At 42.4% G+C, this 21,753-nt stretch overlaps 1 protein-coding gene and 1 long non-coding RNA gene across 5 annotated transcripts in view; one reads left to right on the forward strand and one right to left on the reverse strand.

The window, feature by feature from the left end:
• ptch1 (patched 1) overlaps window positions 1–21,753 on the forward strand; it is a 183,918-nt gene that overhangs the window by 110,230 nt on the left and 51,935 nt on the right. For 2 of the 4 annotated variants that reach the window (XM_087144108.1, XM_022249764.2), the window contains exons 2-3: window positions 14,674–14,781; window positions 15,803–15,995. In XM_087144108.1, coding sequence (XP_087000234.1) covers window positions 14,674–14,781; window positions 15,803–15,995 — 301 coding nt within the window. Of the gene's footprint in view, window positions 1–102; window positions 605–14,257; window positions 14,398–14,673; window positions 14,782–15,802; window positions 15,996–21,753 lie in introns of those variants that run through there. The other 2 variants (XM_022249762.2, XM_022249765.2) reach the window with 2 other exon arrangements.
• On the reverse strand, window positions 11,126–14,057 carry LOC110987219 (uncharacterized). Its single transcript, XR_002599240.2, has 3 exons — window positions 13,745–14,057; window positions 12,233–12,611; window positions 11,126–11,867 (listed from the first exon to the last, which is right to left on the reverse strand). It is a non-coding gene; the product is annotated as an uncharacterized LOC110987219 (long non-coding RNA).

Below are 21,753 nucleotides of genomic sequence, written 5' to 3' on the forward strand. Positions count from 1 at the left end.
GTTTACCCCCGATACAAACCTGCCTAACTGGCACTTTCACTGTGGGTAACGCTTGCAACGTGACGCGTCGCACAAATCCTAAAAATCGTTACTAAACTGACTGCGAAAAGAACATTGTCTAGATGTAGAATCATCTGACCATGGAGCTATTAAAATTTTCTTGAGTAGTAGTGAAGAGAGTATGTACAGTTAATAATAAAGCCAACAATGACCCAAATTCTGAAGGATAGATGTGTATCCCCAATCCATCCATTTTCCCAGCGCCAGCGTGGTTCTTCAGGGAGATGGATGATGTAGATAACGCGTACCGTAAGAACTGCCTGGCGACCCCACAAGACGTTTGCTTGTGACTGGCATCTTCGTCATTTCCGTGGAGAGCTAAGTACCTGTAATGCCAGTTGAACGATAAGTGGAATACCGGAAATGTAACTTCTATTGTTTACTGTCAGACGATTCGTGGATTTTTACCTGGATTCATTATTGCGGCATCTGACCAGCGATGACTTGGGCGCGGGGTCTTGGAGTACTTTCTACTGGTAACCGGGACAGCCGGTCGCCCATCGTTAAACTTGAGAAGGGGGTAGCATGGGACAGCCAAGACAAGGTAACATAGTCAAATTCTTAGATTCTGTGGAATTTTACATTGACATTATGGAGTCTGATATCATCATTTGAGGCTTAACTCCGGTGTGATCAGGTGGTCTTGAATTGTACGTTCTTTGAGTTTGACGTTTGATCTCGTTGCCACGGAATGAGTTGTTTTTGTGCGATCGATCTGATAAAAAATACTCTTGCAGTTACAGAAAACTTGTGTTGTTTATTAATTTAATGAGCGCTACAAATCAACGAACAAACATATGCAAAGATTTATTTTTACTTACGCAGTCAATCATTGTTAAGACAAAAAGGCGTTAAAAGACTCCCCCCCCCCAAAAAAAATCCTAGCAAGTTAACAGACACCTTCAATTCAGGATACAATTACTGATTTGTGCCGACAGGTTTCTTAAGCATGGCTTAATACTATTATTTTGTCTGAAAGTCCGGGATATTATGAAACCCAGTCTGCACTTTAATTTTCCTGGGCGTCACGAGCGAAGCCAACCGCCCAACTGTAGACCACACGCACGCTGATGTCAGTGATGATGTCTATCGCCCGAGAACAACTTTGACTTGGAGGTGTCATTCATCTTCTCGTTTGGGTCATTCACTCAAATTAATACATGGTTCAAAAGTCCTCCTGCAAATAGCAAACTACATGAAATACTGGCCTTCTTGGATGAGCTGCAAAACTGATGTCTTTCTGCAGTAATATCTTTGACGCTTATTATTTGGCAACTCAAAGTGCATACCACTGATGAAAGCTGTGTATTTCTATGAACAGTTATCTGATGGAAAGATCTAAGGATACACCTTAAAATCTCACTTCATTCGGAATCAGAATATACGTGGCCTCTAATGAGTTCATGCACGGGACTCAGTTCGTACTTTGAATGTGCTGAGTGGATTTTTGCACCTCAAATGCTAAAACTTGACAAAATCAATGCTTATTGACGGTCGGACTTTCCACTTTCTGTTTTTTTTTCAGAGTTTCGGAAAAGCCTTCAGCGTTATTAGACAGCCGTACGGTAGTAAATTATAGTTGGTGTAATTTAGATACTCAATATAAATGTAAACTGAAGATGTGGATAGCTCTTATTTGGTTACTTATACCAGATAGGACGGATTGACAAGGGTTCAGTCATGAACTCGCAAATTTGTCTGGCAATAGCTGAATATCTCTCATGACAATAATAATGAATAATCTCATGACAATTCCGTTGCTATCCCTAACCGGCCGACGAAAGCAGTCTCAAAATCGTCGAATTGTCGCTTCGCATGAAAGGAAGTTCATTGTGCAGAACATTCTCATGTCCTGCGAAATAAAATGATTCCACCCTTTGTTACTCTAGAAATTCCAGACTCTAGAATTTCAGTTGTCTACATCGAATCCTTTACACTCTAGCCAGATTGGCCTGATAATAAAACAACCAATCCTACACCGTAAGATCCTGGCATAATAAATGACAAAGTGAATGGACGGAAATTCAACAAGGGCTCTTTCTAACCCTGTAGAACTTAGTGGTCTTTGTAGTTGTAGTCGCCCTCTGTACGGGTGCTTTTCTTTTGATATGCCTTACTTGAGACTCAATTCAAGTCTCATCTATGGCACACTTAGGATTTCCCATAATCCTATGAGCCTTCTTAATCCCCATCTGTGAATTGAATGGCGTCCAGGATGAACTTGAATATCAGTCCGTGAAGCTGGGCATAAGAGTTTGTTGTTCACAAGGTGTGTTGCTATCGAATAATCAGGTAAACAATCCATGTGCGCGGTTCTCCTTTTCTGAGAACAGCAGACCACCCAGTTAGCTTTTCTTTCCTTCCTCCATGGTGAGATTGTTTAGGAACTACCATGTGCATGTAGAGTGTGGGCCTGCGTGTACAAAAGAGCTGTTTCTTGTTCTGCGATGTCTTTAAAGTTGGTTTTGGGTGCACCGGAAGTGAAATGCGTCCTAATAGCAACCCAGTCCGCTTGCGAGCTGAGTAATATTTAACCTATGATCTGGTGAGTCTACATACTGTCAGACCCACAGTCATGTGACTCGGTTCTAGCTATGAAGAACTGATGCATTTGAAACTTCAATCATGTCTGTTTCTACCTCCATGGTTTCACTGAACAATGACATTTATATGCAGTTCTACAATTTCAGTACGCAGTCGGTGAAACGGGAATAAAAGGCCTGCAACTAAGCAACCGTTTTACCACTTTTAAGCCTGCAACTAAGCAACCGCTTTATCACTTTTATGCGCATTGCAATGCACAATGTGGTTCATGGGAAATTGCGTAACATACAGTGGGCACTCTTGAAAATTTATGACGCTCGAGACTGAGCAGAAATCGGTAAGGGGCTCCAACTGATCTGGGTGCAGACCACTAATTCATGTGAGAATTTCTGACCAGCTCATTAGCATTAAAAGTGCCCCCTTCCTTTTGAAAAAGGAGATTGTTTGGCCCCCAAAATGGTGAGATTGTGTAAATCGTTGCCAGGATCAACTCCCTGGGTCTTTGAGCTTTCATGTGAGGGCAGAAGGGCTAAAAACTACGGTTGAAAAATGGTCCTAAGTGCCCGAGAAAGTTGAGGGTTGCCACTTGAAAAATGGCTGCAATCAGACTTCGGAAAAATCACTTTTTTGGGGGGGGGTGATTTTGTTTTGTGGGAATAATTAAAAATGTAATTGGTTAACCCACAAAAAATTGAAAAGAAATTGAAAGATAAGTGACCAGACAAGAATTTCATTTGTGTTTCAGAAATCTCAGGGATGTTGGCGTGCATGCTTTTGGGTCCTGAACGGTGCTGATTTTACACTGTTTTCAATGGGCTTGAATTAGTGGACTGGACCCATCTGACCAGACCCGCCAGCGCCAATCGGTCAGCCGTTTGTTGATTCAGTCGGGTACGACAGCGCCCCCAGGCGATAAGCACGCAAATGCAGTTGTCAGAACTTGAATGGCATTTCCAACACATGCGCTGATCATCGGGTACCTGTGCGGAATTCTTCTCAAAATAAATAGTTTCTAGCAATGTTTGTATCATCAACACACTTGGGAATAGTTTCTGGGGAGGTAAGGCCATGTTCGTTAATTGTCAACGGGGTTTCAGCTTGCTAGCCGTGAAAGATTTAGCATATTTTAGAAGGTCAGTTTACAACGTCGGAAAGAGATTAAACAGTTTTTATAGGGCCTGTGTATAGCAAAAGTATAATTTGGGTTTTGTAAAAATCACAAGGCGTTAAATCCCCGGAAATGACGAAACATTTTATTCGCATTATTGGATATAATCCTGCCAATGTTGACACAGCCAAAATGTAATGTAGCTCCATGTTTATAATTCCCAAAAAGTTCAGCCACTACATCTATCAGTCATAGGAGTTGCAGCTAGGTAAATTTCGTCAAAGAGATGTTTATCGCCGTTCATTGTACCGTGGTAGTACCCCGTTAGATTGGCAATGAGGTCGGCATTCACCCACTGGCAGTCGAAATGCTCGGGTCAAATGAGGTCACGCGCCTTGTCTGATCAGATTCACGTTTACATTGATTGATAGGCGCAACCCTTTTTCGTTTCACGGGAAGAGCAGCTTGCTGGCGATATTGAGAAGGCAGGCCCGTGTCCTTTCATCCAGGGATGGGGATGAAGAACTCAGGTCTTTCACGTTTTCTCATGTGACAGGTCGACGCCTGAGAATCTTTTAATGATGGTAGCTTGAAATTAATAACTCCGTCACGGAACTTGCAAATTCCTGCTACCTCTTTCGTATCCTCTCGCAACTGTCCAATGCAATGATCGAGGCCCATTACATTTGTGGAACCACGCTCCACATGTGCGAAATCGTTCATTGGGTATGCGGTGGTCAACTTAAGCTGCAGTGTTGTTGCAGTTACTCGTTCTTTTAAGTCTTTCTCTGAAGTAATAGTATAAAGAAGTGAGTGCCATTTTAAGTGATTTTAGCCCACATAAAAATGGTCCAGTGATCTGAGCCTAACGCGGGGTAACATTGCTGGAAGGCAACGAACTGAGATTTCTGCTAACCCGACAAGTATTCATGGTCACAGTTCACCTTTTCAGTTGTCAACTGAGATCAGACATCACTTTTATCCCTAAAACTTTGGACTTGTAGGCATAAAACCCTCAGTCCCTAGCCTGCGGACTCCATTCACTGGTTCCCGTTAATCTTGATGGTTTCAGGCAAGTATTTAATCCGTCTGTGAGTGTTTGGGGGATTTCCTCCAAGGTGCAAAGCTTTTCACCAGATCAGATCAACAGAACAACAAAAGCAAAATAGTTTGTGATCAGCGCCACTTCCTCGTTTTGCAGCAGTTCGCAAACAGGGTCACTCTTTACCCCATAAAGAGTGTTTCAATTTCATTTGTGATATTTCCATGTGATTAAGCTTCACCTGCGGTAGCTGTTACTACTGAATTTGTGTTGAAACTATTGCAATGCTATTAACATGAAAGTCATCAATCATTATTAAGACCGTAGACTTTGTATGCAGACCCATGGGTCATCGCAAGGCAAGTTCATGCACGATAGTCAGACAGCATGGTGGGAGGCACGGCTAGCGCTGCAGGCGAAGTACATCCACCTGAATTACGGACCGCATCTTTTTTTTCAAATTTGTGCTCTGACATGTCTGTATAGCTTCGAGTTTTCAAATTTTTTCATATGGTCGGACCCATTTCGTGTGCGTTGATGTTCTCAAATTTGTTGAGGCGCATAGATTTACATGTATATAACGAAGGTGGCGCTATTGCCAAAAAAAGAATGACTACGTGGTCGAGTTCGGGCGGCCTTTTCTTGACAGGGGTTACTTGTTCTCAGTGGCGTAGCTAAGATTTTTCTAGTGGTTGGGTACAAGGGGGACACCAGCATCTTATAGGGGGCACCAGCTTTCAGTGGTGTGGTTTTTTGCGGGCAAGCTTTTGTTAGCCTTGTTCAATATCCATTCATCCGGGGTTTTTTTTTGGGGGGGGAGGGGAAGGGGGCACGTGCCCCTCCCCCCCGTGGCTACGCCACTGCTTGTTCTCGCACTCGATCGGCAGGAACGCCACCCAAGAGCACTGTTCCCGGAACGGGATCATACACACTGCCTCCTCGTCAGGGTTTTACAAGAACGCACGGAAAAATGGATATTTAGATTTTTGAACAGCTGCAAAAAAAAAAGAAAAAAAAAAGAGATGGCGTACAAAAGCCGAAGACAATGGGAAGTTTTGCAAGATTAAAATTAATTTTCCATAACACAGAAATGACTGTTCGTTTTTAAATATAAAAGAATTCAGCCCAGTTATCCAAACATTAACCTTCAAAGAACGCATTGATGCCGCCATGGCTGCACTATAACAGGGATTACTGGTTGTACAGTGTACATGTATGTACGTTCCCAGCGTCCGAGCGGGCTACCCACGAACAACGAATCAAGTTGTTATAACACGGTCATAGATTTATCATTTTCATTGGTCACGAATTGATCATGTGATATGCTACAAGTGCTCATGTGTCGTGCGCACTGGCGATGTTGCAGGGCTGCAAAAAAAAAACGATGGATAACGGTGATCTTTCCCATAGTAAGTCGTGTCTATTGTGTTGTATTTTCAAGATGTATTTTTGCGTTGGGGAGATGTTAATTATATATATAACGGTTTTTTGCCCTTACCCAACGTATATTAATAAGCACTGTATGCTCAGTGCTTGTCCGAAAGCTTGCGAGAAAACCTCACAAGCTTATTCGGGTGGGACTCGAACCCACGACCTCCTGCTTACTAGTGCAGATGTCTTAACCACTCGACCACCGAGCTTGCCGGGGTCGGCTGGCCGGTCCGAGTCAAATGAAGCAGCGGGTACCGCGGTTCGAGTCCCACCCGAGTAAGCTTGTGAGGTTTTTTCGCAAGCTCTCGGACAAACACTGAGCATACAGTGCTTATTAATATACGTTGGGTAAGGGCAGAAACCGTTATAGATACAATTAACATCTCCCCAACGCAAAAATACATCTTGAAAATAGTTTGCGGTACCCGCTGCTTCATTTGACTTGGACCGGCCAGCCGCCCCCGGCAAGCTCGGTGGTCGAGTGGTTAAGACATCTGCACTAGTAAGCAGGAGGTCGTGGGTTCAAGTCCCACCCGAGTAATCTTGCGAGGTTTTTTCGCAAGCTCTCGGACAAGCACTGAGCATACAGTGCTTATTAATATACGTTGGGTATATATATATTGTGTTGTAATTGTGTAATCTTGGGTACGAGACTGGAAAGCCGCGGTGATGCTACGCACCAATTTTTTGTAGATGTGCGCTGTGCTCGGGACACCGAAGGACAGTGTTCGTTCACAAGTGCTACTCTCTTCACTCTGACCACGAAAGAGACCCGTGGGTTAGTAAACTTCTGTTTGTGCACCCAGTATGCTTGTGAAACACAAGTATGCGCTGATCACTGTTCATGCTGCGATTGCCATTGCTCTCATATAAAACTGTTATGCCGTTGTCTCTTCTCGTCTGCTCTTTTATCTTGTCAATCTTGAAATTCAACCATCGACAGAACCCCGGTGCCTTATGAATCCCAGGTTTCCCTTGTAAACCAGTTTGTTATAAATCCTAACCCCCCCCCGAAAAAAGCAAACCAAAAACATAGGTCAACAAAGGACATACATTCAATAATTTTCCTTCTAATTTGCTGTTCAAGTGTTTTAATTTGTCAAAGTATTTTAATTTATCTTGCTGTAAAATATGCATATAGGCCTAGTACTCATAAGACTGTTCCAGTGGAATCTATGACAATTGTATGACGAAACAATAGTTGCTTGCTGTGGTGGGATCCATGGGTTTTGTACACCCTCGGGGGCATATGGCACCCTTGGCTTCGCCTCGAGAATCATTTGCCCCCTCGGGTTTACAAAATACCAAGCCACCCAAGCTCAGCCCAGAGTCCCGTCGTAATTTACTGGACAAGGGTAAACGATGTCCACAGTTAAATGACATGCCAAGTTGGTATCACTCACACCACATTCTTATGAATGTGGATGCAAGATTCTTCAACTGGCATAGCAAAATCCAAGTCGTTCAGGCGTTTTTCCTGACCTTTAGATTTCACCGCCTTTTTCCAAAAATTTTAAAGGTCTTTTCTTATACTGTTTGAAATATAGCGCACTGTGGAATATGAAAATGCTCTAGACTGGGCGTTTGTAATGAATTGGTTTTATGTCTTGTGATATATCGTCATTCGGTGTTTTCTCATTGTCAAGGTGGGGTAATTACCCGATAGATTCTAACTATGAATGAAATAATACAAGACTGCAAAACTGTGGCACATTTTGAAAGCTGTCTGTTTCCTCATCTTCATTGGTAACAATTCCCTTCTCTGAAATCTGTCTGGCTCAACCTCGGCCAGGACTGCTGACCACAGTTGTCCGCAGACTTGATAAAAGCCACACAACTTGAACGGATTGGTTTGATAAGTGGGATGTGGAAATTGAAGGGGATGGGTTGAAGACCCCGAAGGTCACTAGCACTTTGCACTGAGTGGAGTACAGTTCCGACACCGATTGTTCTAAAAAAAAATCAGAAAGAGCATTGTTGCGCGAGGGCAAGTGACATCGGCCATGAATGCCGCCTTTATGGGCTTTATAGAACCAAACAACCCCGAACGCACGTTTCTCGTATAGTTTCGTTTACAGTTCTTGTCATATTGGATACTTTTAGATGACCACGCCCACGTAATAACTCAACGAATGATATCAATCTTTTTGAAAATCTGTAGCACATGCATCGGCTTCCCAATGGTGGTGGCACTGTACTACCTACCGCATGCACTTGGACATGTTCAGATCAGCAGGTACGCGCACGTTACTTTCACCTACCCAGTCCACAGTTACATGATCTTCGCAGTTCAACCACTGATCTCTATTTTCTGATTTTATTGTCACCCAACCCTTGTTTCCACCCGTGGCATTTATTATTTCAGCACCGGTGCCGATCGTAAATGTCGAACCGGCAGAACCTGTGCACTTTCTTATCCAGCACTACTGGCAGATCTGCAGCTTGCTCTCATCAAACGATATATCAGGTGGTTGTCGATGCTGCGCACTTCCTCACCACGGCTTAATATGTCTTTTATTTCCGCTCTGCATAATTTGCTGGTCTCGTTTCTGTTTGGCCCTGAAAGTCTACGATCTGGATATTTTCATCAGGGCGTCCGGACCAGCGGCGTTCTATCGAGAAGCTTGTGTGGCTGCACCATCTGCTAGAGCGATTTTCTCCATCGCAGTTCAAGTTTTCGCCTCCAGTTAAGTCGAGTCACAACTGCGATTAGGCCTACTCGTCACTACATTACAGTTCAGTTTTGATAACCTCAAAACTTATCACCATCAAGTGAACGAATTCAGGCGGTGCCAACAATAATCATACACTGATTAAGATTATCCATGACATTTCTTTCAAGTCTAGATTTTTTTTTCAAGAATATCGATGAAAGTTATTTTACAAACTCAAACTCAAGTACCCGCTGGTGGCATATTACGTCTTACGTGGTTTGGATAATAACGCCATTGTTTACGGGGAAAGGTGAACAGAAACGTAACTTTAATGGCGAACTAACAGGCCATTCATTATGAGTTTCCTTTCAGGGAACAGTGGATATTCAACTTGCCCAAAAGAATGTCTGAACGGGATTTCCTGGAGAATGAAAACAGATCCGAAGTGAAACAGAGCGATAAACTAGAACTCGTGGAAAGGACCTTGCTTCATTGCTGACAGTAATAGCGCCCTCTAGCGTTAGTTGACTGCCGCTGCTGGAATACATCACAAACCCTTTTTTTTTCGACTGGTAGAACCTATTCATGTGCCGAAACTAACTATAAATGGCCGTGCAAAAATACTTATTGAAATGATGAATATTCAACTGTCAACGACTTAATGTTGACCGACTTCCTCATTTTTTTAAAATTTGGAATATTTCTGAAAGCAGTGGTGGCATGAAAAATAACGAAAATGGTCCAAAAAGTTGTTACGAAAGGAGAAAGCAATACAAATGGATTTACTTTTGTGGTTTTTTTTCAACTTCTAACTGAAATGGAAAAACAGTTTCTTTTAAGTGGCTGCTCTCTGCGGCAAATCGTGACTCCACCTTGTTCTCTCATACTTCATAGGAGTAATTTTCTATTACACGTACGTATATAGAGAAAAAGTCGTCCTGTCTTCTACGATGGTACATTGTGGCTTTCTACAATTATGTTCATTCCCTTGCGTACCGGTGCCGAGAGATGTTTTTTTATTTTTTTGTTGCATGTTTGCGGATGTACATGTATAATGTACGCGTATACATGTACATGTACACTCCTGAAAAGCGCACAAAGCGTCCGCGGAATATGTGCGGGTTCAAGGGTGCGGCATGGCTGTGGTAGAGTATCTCATATTTGAACACCACTGGCCTCCCTTTTGCGCTAAGATTGGATGTGAATTGAATGTGATGTAGTCTATCTGCTTTATCGGAGTATAAACGCATCCAGATCCCGAAGAATAGTTGCTCATCACTGAGCACACAATCATCAAGTCATGCGACAGAAATGTTTGGGCAGAAACCCGTCTATGAACACCGAACCCCAGCTAAACAAGGAAGTTCTTATAGGCCTACTTCTCAGACTTCAACACCGTTATTCCTACCATGGCGTTGTATATATAGCCGTAGTAGTTACTTGGCTCCATGTTCATACCTCCATGGTTTTTGGCAGACAAGTTTTAACACAGCAGTGCCCTTGTTCGTATGATAATGGCTCACCATTCCACACCTCTACGTGCTAAGCATGGCTTTCGTTTCAGTCGTCACGAACTGGTGCTGCGCCGTCTATCACGGCCAACCGGTTGGATAATCCAAACACGGCCACGGAATCATGATACAAACCAGCCGTCACAACGCCCTTGCAAGTATGGGTGGTCGACCAATCAAAATCATAAACAACACAACAAAACAACTCAAAATTTCTATTTAGACTCGCGTATTAGTCGTCAAAAGATTCAGAGAAGGTAAACATTGTTTGCCGAGGGCAGCGATAAGGCTGGGGAAGTATCACACCTACATATACATGTTACAATGCACACAAACCAAGGCTATAGTTAGATTGCAAGACGCTCATAATTTTGTTGAACGGAAGGCCGAAGAGTTTGTATAGATGGAGAATTTAACTTGGAAAAGAATCTCTCGCCCATTCAGCAATGCGTCTTTTTCAGACAGGGCAATTTAATACTGTATATATATAGTTATCCACGTCACTGCCAGAGTATTTTGGAAAATGAATTTAGTATTCATCTGCCGATAGAGTCAGTTGCTTACCGCCCTACAGCGATTTTGATACTATTGTAAGTTTCTTGACCTGTTATATCAAACGTAAGAGCTGTTCGATCTCTGAGAAGGGTTCTGACGTCAGAAAGCGTCTCGTGGAGACACCACCATTAAATGATAAGGATTCATATTTTACCAAGACAACAACGATTTCATGCACGATTACACAGAATAATTTAAATACATGTGACATGCTGCTCCAAAATAAACAGAAGACGATTAAGTAAAGTAAAATTGAAACAAACAAACATGCAGTACGAAACTTGCATTATTCTGAAAAACAAACAAAGGTCTTGGTGACAGCTCAGGATCAGTTGACTGATCAGCATTCTAACAAATCAGGCAATTGTTTCTCAAAGACACGAAGTTTTTACTATATGCACGCAGTACACAGCAATTTTTCCCCATATGTAACCAAATCGAGATAAATTCATACCAGCTGCCCTTCAAGTAACAGTACCTAATCGGTTTTCCTATAATTTCATGAACTGGACAATCTCGGTCAGGGCCTATCATTAAAAAATGCATCTCTGAAGAGCGTCTGGACCGTTTGTTGGACGCCCGTGGGCGCCATCTTTGGAGACCCAAATACGCTCATGCGCCTACTATTTCGAGAGACTCTTAATCACAAAAGGGCAGCTGGACTTTTTCAGGCTGTTTTATGCACACTAAGTTTATTCTTATTTACACCCGTTTTTTAAAATAACAGTTTATGTAATCTTTAACCCGCAAATTATTTATTTAAGAGGCTCAGAAAGTTGAATCAGGGATTTTTGTGCACCGCAATATGGGGTGCGCTATCCAGTATACTTTGGAAAACGGTTGCTCACTTTGAACTAACAAAGTTTAGTTGCTTACTTATTTTCCCAATCCCAAACCATGGACTACAGGCTGTTCCTGGTTGCGTGTCCTACTCATGCGCGAGGTCAATCACCGGCTGACGCCTGTTGGCAGATGTATAGTATTAGCAACAAGATTTAGTTGGTAATGATACAATTAAGTACTTTCTAAACAGTCACAACATGAAGTAGATTGTTCTGTATTTCTGTTTTATATGGTATTACTTTTAGTAAAGTTTCTGCGTGTACAGACATAATATATGTCGATATTTTTTCATACTAATTAGAACTTTATAGGCCTACTTTTTGTAGGAAACTTAACAACTAGGAAGTTTACGTTCGCTTTCTATAGCCTCATTTTCATTGGTGGCTTTTCGCCTTTTCGAAACTCTTCTCTACATCCCAAATCATGTCCAAACAACTGTATTCTCTGTCTTTTGAAAAACAAACACGAAAGGTATAAGCTATACCTGATATTATATTGCCGTTACTTTCACCAAAAACGCGTTAACGGCGTCACCGTTTGTTCCCCTCTTTCTTCTTGAATTAAATCGCTCAGATGTCTTCGGTCCGATAAAGTACAAGGCCCGCTGAACAGCCACCCCTGCCACGAACAGTCATCGGATCATTTCCCCGAAATCCACATTCCTTGCGCCCCCTCTTCTTTGTTCCCGATTTCACTGGACTTTCGTCATTTGTCAAGCTCTCTGGATTTCCATCGGCCTTCCAGTTTCGTCTGCTGGTCATCTCATTATTCAGTAGCAGAAGGGGGGGGGGTGAAGTAATGTCCCGACAAGGAATGTGGTCAAACCCGACGACTGATACCAGTTCGAAGTAATTATAGTCTACCTGAAAACAATACCGAGAAAGAATTCAGACGTATTCGCGACAAGACATATGCAGTTAACTGCAGTTCTGCAAAATTTGCTTTCCTCGTGACTTTCCAGTAGAAAGGAACATTGTATCGTTTCATGAAACAGCCGCATGAGGTAACACCTAAAACTTGTCTCAAAATATCTGCGGCTCATGTGGGCTGAAATGAAAATTGAGCAGTCGGTCGTTCGGTCAAGGTTTCAATACCTCAGTTTATTCACAAGTTGGTCAACTCATTCTCATGATGTCCCTTTCTCTATGGTGTAACCGTCACAGCAGGGGCGAAGTCTTCCCCGTGTTTTCTGCGGTTTGGAACCAAGGACCTTTTTGGTCACCCAGCCGGTGCAAATGCTAAACCGAAGAGCCATAGAACCCATGGAGCCACATAAAAGATAAAACCATCCAATGGGCCACCCAAGAAGGTAGAGCAAGGCGCCTGCGCAAAGAATTCCTTCTGAACGAGGCGAACTACGGTGTCTATTATACACGTACATTTTGTACATGTACAAGCGGGGAGTACATGTAGGTGTACATGTACATTTGTACAATGTATGGAGACTGCAGTCCTACGGTTCTAGGAATAATTGGCATAAAGCTTGTCCTGGTGATATTTAAAACAGATATGAAGAAGCGCGTTCTTGACGAACAATCGAGGTTTCGGAACCCTTACATTGTAGGCCATACACCTGCCGTTACATGGAAGTATAAGCCTATGCAGTGATGGTTAGAACATTTTCTATGTGAACAAGTTGAAAGGTGAAATCGTGTCTGTTTGGACTATATTTGTCCTAGTTCAATGCATCTTGCGTTTTAGTGAACAACAAAAGTGTTCGAACTAGGCTCAACTATTACTTAGTGCCACAATGGCGTAGTCTATATAAAATTACCAACGTTCTTAATTGGCATACCTGTTATCGATTTCGATATTTAATATGCGTACTTTGGGAGTATTTACAATACAAGGGCATTTGTACTCTGTGGTTTGTTTCATGACATCAATTACGAAATAAGATGGTCGCGCAGCTAGGGAATAATGAACTGATTATAAAGGTCGACAACAGCACAACGTCATGCTAGTCTTCACATCGATCTGTTCCCTAGTCTCTTACATCATCTGCTACTTCATCATCTGACTTCTCCCACTTTTTTCGAAGAATGCCAACCTTCAGTTCATCCAGTGCTGCGTGCCAACTACCGCTGTACATGTACATTTTAATCCGTTGCCGAGTAAATGATGTTTATGTGGTAAGCGCTGATAGAAGGCCCCTGCCATGCCATGCCCGCTTTCTTCCCGCATGCCGGGTGCCTCAACTTGTGTGGTCTTAGGCCTTTCTTCCTCAGTTGCGAGGCAACTAATGACACGCTGTGTTGCAGGAACAAAACCAACCGTCCTCGGCCCAATCAGGTACCGGGAACCTGACCCAGTGTGGCGGCCATTTGACAGGGAGGGCGGGGCTTGGGGCGCTTGGAGGCCAACCGAAATCCCCACCATCGTGGTTATTCAGTTTCTTCAATGTGACGTGATCCGAGAACCCGTGTGCTTGCATGTACTCTGTAGTAGTCGTAATAGTAGGGCATTCCGTGAGGAAACGTGCATGGGTAGTAGTACTAGTGTATGTTAAGGTCCTTGAGTTTACTGCTCGCGAAAACTGGGATTCCTATATTGTGGCTATGGATGATAACTTTTGCTCGGAAATTCCACTAGTCCTATGAATGGCCAACGATGGAGCGTTGGGCAGGCACTGCCACGCCGGATTCTCAGGTTAGCTGATGGATTGTGGACGATTGAAAACATAAGTGGAAAGCAACTTAAATTTATATAGATCTGTGTTGTGTTTTGGAAGAGACGGGTATTCCGTCTTCGCACACCGCGTAGCAGGCATGTGTAGTGCGTGTGGGGGACACCGCGATCGAGTCGCCGGTATGGCTTTCCTGAGCGCCCTAGCCCGCGCAAGGAATGTCCTGCGTACTCGAAGTTCTTCGTCGACTGTTTGCAGCGATGTTTAATGGAATATTTCCTTCTTGCCCCTTTTTTCAGGATGGAAGGCTGCCCACCCCAGAACCGCCAGGAGATTATGTTTACGAAGAACTGCTTACAAGAACAAGTTGGTGCAATGCAGAATATGCCTACCGAGAGATAGAGCGGGTGAGCATGTGGATTGTCTTAAAACTTTTTGTGTGCATGTGTGACGTGGGAATTGTGAATAGCTTAGTTGATCCCATTATCATCGCGGGGAGGGGACGGGGCATTTCTATTAAATTGCGCCGTCGAGATCCTTTCTGCAGGACTATTGATGGGATGTAATGTACCATGGCCGGCACCGAACGGTCTGGGTAATTCCACATACCCCAGGCATAAACATGTTGGGGGCTTCGGTCAATATAATTTGAATATTATTCAAACGACTCATAATGCAATCCCTTGAAATGAAATGAAAAAAAAACTCATTTTATGAATGAATTCACCAGTTAATGAAACAAGTTATGAGACGTAACATTGTTTCAAGAAAAATTGACACCGTGATAGCCTATTGCCCGTGTTAAAATGGTTAACAGTGTAGTGCTAGTGGATGAGTAAAGAACGAATTCCAACATTTTGTAAAATAATAGGATTAAAGTCCTCATTACAGTCCTCATTAATTGTTCGAACGTAACAACATTTTGACAGGGATGTAGAAGTTGCCCCTTAAACGTCGGAAATATCGGTCATGTCGACGGTGTTTCATATTCAGGATGACCATTAAACGGATATTCAACTGCATTGTAGCATACCTCAATCATAAACTTGAAATCGGATACATTTACAAATGGATAAACCGTCTGCTATCGAATGTGCAGAAAATGTGACGACCTGGTTGCGCATGTACATTCAATGTCAAGAGGCGTTGGGTCAAACAGCGACGTTGTCGCAGGGTGTGCGTCAAGGTTTTTTCCGGAGACTGTTTCTCAGACTTGCATTCACACAAAGCCTGGTGTAAGAACAGGTTGGACTTACGTTACATGAGCGCTGATTCACGTCATAAAATCAGGGCATTATTGATCCGAATTTGACCGCGATAACGCCTCGTGGAGGCCCAAGTTGTGGAAGGCCCGATGCCGACCCAACAACTTCTAACCTGTCTTGTGTCCCGTTCTTCCCGTCACCGTCGCCTCCTCTGCCGCTGCAGGGCCGGGCACAAGGCAACAAGGCCGCGCTGTGGTTGCGAGCCAGGCTGCAAGCTCTGCTCTTCTACCTGGGCTGCACCATCCAGCTACACTGCGGGAAGACACTCTTCCTGGGAATTATCATCATGGGTGCCTTTGCTGTCGGTCTCAAGCAGGCCCGAATCGAAACAAATGTAGAAAAACTCTGGGTGGAAGGTAAGTTGTAAACTTGTTTCACTAACTTTTGGTTCAGTGTGTTTTCCAATTGCTACTTTTAGAACACCTCCGTGTTTTTGTTTCACTCAGTTTTTCGTTTTCTACATGCACGCATTACTAGGGCCTAGTTCAAAATTAAAAGCTTTTAATAATACAGCCGTTGGAAGTCTTTTACACAGCTGAAGGATTTAGGAGTCATTTTGGTGAGGAGGTAACTTCAAGTTGTGAAATCTTAGTAAAATTTGTGTCAATCGGCAGTTGCAGGGTTCCAAAAGTTTGGGTTACTACGTGTTTTGTGTGATTTTGGAAAATATCTCACATCATGTGTACCATATAAACAGCCCAAATTTACATTTGGATCCTCGGTAGCCTTTTTGTATTTGCACTCCTTATCAAAATCATGCTTTGGAAGATGTTAGGAGAACATGTAAAATTCTTGACCATTTTTGGCAGTCTGTTGAAGACAAGTATAAAGTAATTTCTCCAGTGTGATTATGTAGGAGAGGTGTCCTAGTAAAGATTGCCCTTTACATGTATGATGTTAACTTTTTAAGTGAAGAAAAGTTCTGTAGATTATCTATTCATGTCCATGTGTATTGCCATATTGTCAATAAATAATATCCTGTTTGTATTACAATCATACAAGCTCATAGAATCTCTTTTACTGAGAGTCTGGGGCTACTTTATGTATATTACTTGTAAACTAGCCAAACAGTAGTAGTCGAGGCTCACAACTGCTGTGGAATGCATTTTGCACAACCTGAGTTGCCATGTTTTCTTGTTGACCCTGAGCTATGCTCCCTGTGTGTGGTCTTGCAGCAGTCCAGAAACTTCATGAAATGTCTTGTTCAAGGTGGACTGAGTGACTTTTGACTCCGTAACATGGAAACTGATTATAGGATTTGAGAGAGAACTCCAGTGGTTAATTTCAAAATAAGAAAGGAAGCATAGATATTGACAAAGGGAGAGTATGTTGGTTAAACCTGATGTTTGTTAATTTTCCATTTAACTTCAAAAACACCTGAAAGCTCACCTTAAAATATCCTTCCCTGTAGGAATTATCGTACAGTTATTACCTTAAATCCTGTCTAAATGTAAATTTTTATAAATTATTTGAGTTCATCACTCCATCATGACATTTCTGGCACTGTAATGGCACATCATCTGTAATCTGCCTCTGCAGAAAAGCCCTTCCCAGCCAAGTTTCGCATTCCATTACTGGCATGAAATTACTAATTTAAATAGCTTGTGCAGAACGTCGACTCCAAGTTTAATGCAGCACCTCACACAAGCCAGCGGTACTCAGCAGTAGCCCATAATAAGGTCATGTTCCGAGTCAAACCCAGGAAACACTATTTAGAGAGGAATGCGCATGTGCCTTAAATACGCCTTATCGCATTTTTTTATGTTTTTGCCTCCAGATGCATGATGTCAGAGACTAATATTGAAAGAAAAAACTTGATTAAGATTTTGACTTTATAAATTCAGCTATTGTTTAAGGTATCAACCATCAAGTGAAATTGAAATTACTAGAAACTTTGTAGGGGGTATGAAACAACAGTCCTTCAAAAGTTTTTTTTTCCTGACTTCAATACATCCGTTAAATGGACTTGGCATTTATTGTGGAAATTGGTTTCCTTCCACAATGACTTAGCTTTCAGCACCTGTTAAGGTACTGAAAACATTTTTTGTTCACTTTCCCTTATGAAAAGTTCGTGAGTTTCCCTTCAGAAAACTGGGACATGGAAAGATCTATAATGATGTACTCCTGGTAGAACTTCAACAAAGGTGTAAACAAGAAAAGGTCTCTTCAACAAGCACTGTTTGCTCCGCAAATGGGTTTTCCCGCCTTGTGTTTAAACAAAATCTAGCAGTCTTTGTAGCTTTGTTTGCAGGTCCAAAAGGCTATCTGTTTACTGTATTTAATTGAATTGTCGTGCTGTGAGGTAGGTAAAATGGATAAAGAACAAAATTTCTGTGGAAATAAATAAATGCCTGAATGTTCAGAAAGCCACGGGCCCCATGTTGACCCAGCTAAGAGGTGCAGTGGCTTAAGGAAAACTTTGTGCACTTTTCCCTCTTTCCTTTCACCAGCTCTTGGAGCGGTGACTTTGAAATGGTATTAAATAATGGCCCATATGCATTCATTGGTTTGGATAGGTGCTCAAGTGGAGTGTTATAACAAATAGATACAGGGAAGAGTGTAAACTCATTACAGGTGTGAATGGGGCTTTCATGGCCCGTTATGCACACACACATGGTAGGCAGGCATCAATTGGGCAAGCAAATACTTGTACCATACTGCCAACCCCCTTTGAAGTAAGCCACCTACGTCTTGCTGGAGCAGGCGTGCCATTTTGGGGAAATACAAAGAGTGCCTAAGGCAGGGTTGTTTGTAACAGAGCCATGCCATATTCTTGCCACTTGAGCCACTGTCTCTTTTTAGCCATAATTTCCTTATTTAAAGAATGTATCACAATGGTAGCTAAGTTGTAAAAGTGGAGGTTCATGTATGCTGAGAAGTACCAGTACGTATAGAGTTGGGACTTGAAACAGAGCACTTCCTTGCATTGCATTTGAGGACATTGCTGGAAAGTTTTAAAGCTCTTGTTCAGTTGGTGGTAAGAAAACTGCTAACTTTGAGCGCTGGCATTCATATTTTGTCTCAACAGAACCACTTCCCTGTTGACAAAATTGTACACCAGAGAGTAATGCAATGTACATGTAAGGTGCAGACTTTGTATTTGAACTTGTCAGCAGTTGTTGTCTCATCTTGATTGTTAAAGTGTTGTAGAGCATTGTTTAAAAACTGATTTCAAATTTACTCTTGCCGAGTTATCCATTGTTTGTGACCCTCTAAAGTGAACGTTTTTCAGAGATTTTCTCCTTGGTTTATGCAGTGCTATTCTGCCATTTATTTTGTGATGGGTGAGGGAAGAAATTGAAAAAACAACAACTTGTTTTGGCAGTATGCTCTCTCCGTGGTTTCCTGATAATTGCGCTATATGTCATGTGTGAAAACAACCGTTATGCCAACCTGACATTCTTCCACTCTCCAAATCATTTTTCTCTCTCCAGAGAGCCTCGCATGGGGTTAGCAAGTGATCGCGGGCTAAAAACTCAAGATCAGTAATTGTTTGGGACAGCTCGGGGAAACTCACCAAGGCCCTGACTGTGAACTCATTAGGCAATGCTGGATTGTGTTTCAGTGGTGTGCCCTCCCCCCTTTTCCCTGGCCAAAACTTAATGAAAAACGGAAAAACGGGGTAAAGGGAAGCTAGTGTTTTTTCAAATCGAAGTCTTAAAAGTCCCTCTGCTTGAATAAAAAGAACCCACTTGAAGGCAAGTGAGTGTTAACAGTTATGCAGCCTATTGTGAGATCTTTGACAGTAGTTTGAATAGGGAACTGGTTTTAACGGCACCAAAGATGCACCCTTTTCTCTGCTTTCTTTTGAGGGCGTTTGATGAAGCAACATGGACGCCTCCCGAGCAGTGTTGGTTTTTTTATAAAAGGAGGGATGGCTTTGTTTTGGGGCTGACCCATAATTAGGGCATCATTAGTTGATGTGTGGATCAGAAATGGCAGTAAAGGTTAAGCTGTTTGCCCCCTAAGGCGGCACATTTGAATGGAGAGCCAATGGAGAGGGTTTAGCTAATACATGTACCAGTGTATATTGTGTTTCCCTGTAAACATGGAGAAAGTCACCTCTCAAGAGGAACTTTGTTGAGTTGCAAATTGGAAAAGCTGCCGGCCTTCACCATGCAACTTTACTAGACATGATGCTGAATTTCTTGAAATGCACTTAAGTCGATGTTTAATTTGCAAAACATCTTTCACCAAGCATTGTCTCTGTGGACTGTCTCTGTTCACATCTTCATTTGTTTCCAGTTCTTTCCATCTTGGAAGATGTACACCGGTCTCCTCTCAGAGTTCACACTCTTTTAACTTGGCTTTTTGTGGTTTTCATTTGAGGGACTACCTGTTATGACATTTTCATTTGAACACCTGCCAAGGAGGTGTGTTTGAACAGGATCTATATTGAAGCTGTCAGAAGCAGCATTATGTTCGCTTTCATATGATGTTCCTCTCAACCACTTGTCCAGTCAAATTCTCGAGGTGATTTGGAAAGCTCCAAAAGTGTCCCAATGGAAACTGGTCGACGGACAACTTTCCCTGTGAACAAATCCTAGATGAAAAAACTCTGAGGCATCAGTGAAGTCCCTTGTCTGCCGAATGAAATTGTTGTGCAAATTGGCAGCTGAAAGCAGACGATTTAAGTGAGGTCTTTTCTGGCAGTACTAAGCAAATACGATGCTTTTGTTGGTGGCCCCATCTTTTTTTATTTCTGCTTTCAAAAAGAATTTAGAGGGTGCGCAGCATTTGCCAATTCTGTTGTTCCATTACTCTGCTAATGCGGTTGCTCCAAGATGTTTTTTCGACATGTTACACAAACACAGACTATCAGTTTCGGCCTTTGATGTGAGGGCAACGGACTCCCGCGTGACACCCAGAGAACAGAGCCCTGTTACCGTTCTAATTCACCCCTTGAGCCCCAGCAATTAAAATCTCCATTCTGTGGCATCTCTCCTTTTTGTCCGATTTGCCTAGCCTCCCGTTTTTTTTTCCTTCCTCACAATTTACCAACAAAAAAGGGATTAGTCAATTGCTTTCACTGCATCTAGGAAAGGAATGTGTTCTTCTCTTTTTTCTCCCTCCACCACTTTTTTGGGGGGGCCTCATCCATTAAACAAAATATTTTTGAGCTGAGAATAAATGCAAGAGGCTGTGAAGCTGTTGCTCACTGATGAGGCCTGCTGGCAGAATTTTAAAAACATTTTTTGTTACCTTTTCTTCAATTAATGTGGCAGCCTGTTGCGGAAGCAACAACTGCTTTCAAAGCGGGGGAGGACTCTTGCTTCAAATTGGCATTTTGGTCCATTTTTCTCACTGTGGACATGTATTGATCACTTGATTTTTTGGTGGATTTTTAAAAGATGAAAGTTGACATGGCGTGCTTTGTGGGAGGAAATGAAATAGATTTTCTTTTTTCCTGGCACACTGAACATTGCATGGAAATTATTCATCATTTTATTTACATGGATAATAACGTGTCATTAGAATGGTACTTGGTAAGTGCTATGTGCTGAATAATTGTTTTTAGTTGTATCAATTAAGTGGCACCCTTGTATGTCTTAGACAGCATTGAGTTATCATCCAAACCCTTTGACCAAATCCTTGAGATACAAGATTAGAATTTTCAACTTGACCATTGTGCAATTGCGCAGTGCAAATTTATCCGATATCCTGTAAAGCTTACACAGTGTGGGCTTTGGTGAAATGGATTGCGGCAGACAGCCCGCTCTCAAAGCGCTGACTGGCTTAGCTGCATTTTGGCCTTGCAGTTTAGTTTTCCCCCCTTTGGTTTATCCTCAGCTAGTTATTGCTGCACACTGTGAGGACCGTGCTTCCTAATTCTCTGCTGTGGGTCCAAAGCCAATCACCAGCATGCCTGTCATAGCATTGGGAAAAGGCAGGGGTGCCACTCCTATGTCAAAATGACCAGTTTGTTTGGTTAGCTGCTCCAAATTGGGCTAGGCCCAGTTTTGTGGCATGGTATAGGCTACAAAAATTTGTATTATTCATGAACTTAGGTACGAATGTTTTCATTAATGGTCTGCAGGAGTTTGTAGGGAGTGCCAACTGATGACAAGTGTGCACTGATATTTATTCACTCGGCATTTGTTTGATTCTACAAGT

The sequence above is a fragment of the Acanthaster planci genome, linkage group LG12, assembly GCF_054643075.1.
Source record: "Acanthaster planci isolate LZ-2023a linkage group LG12, COTS_SCS, whole genome shotgun sequence".
Taxonomy (NCBI): domain Eukaryota; kingdom Metazoa; phylum Echinodermata; class Asteroidea; order Valvatida; family Acanthasteridae; genus Acanthaster; species Acanthaster planci.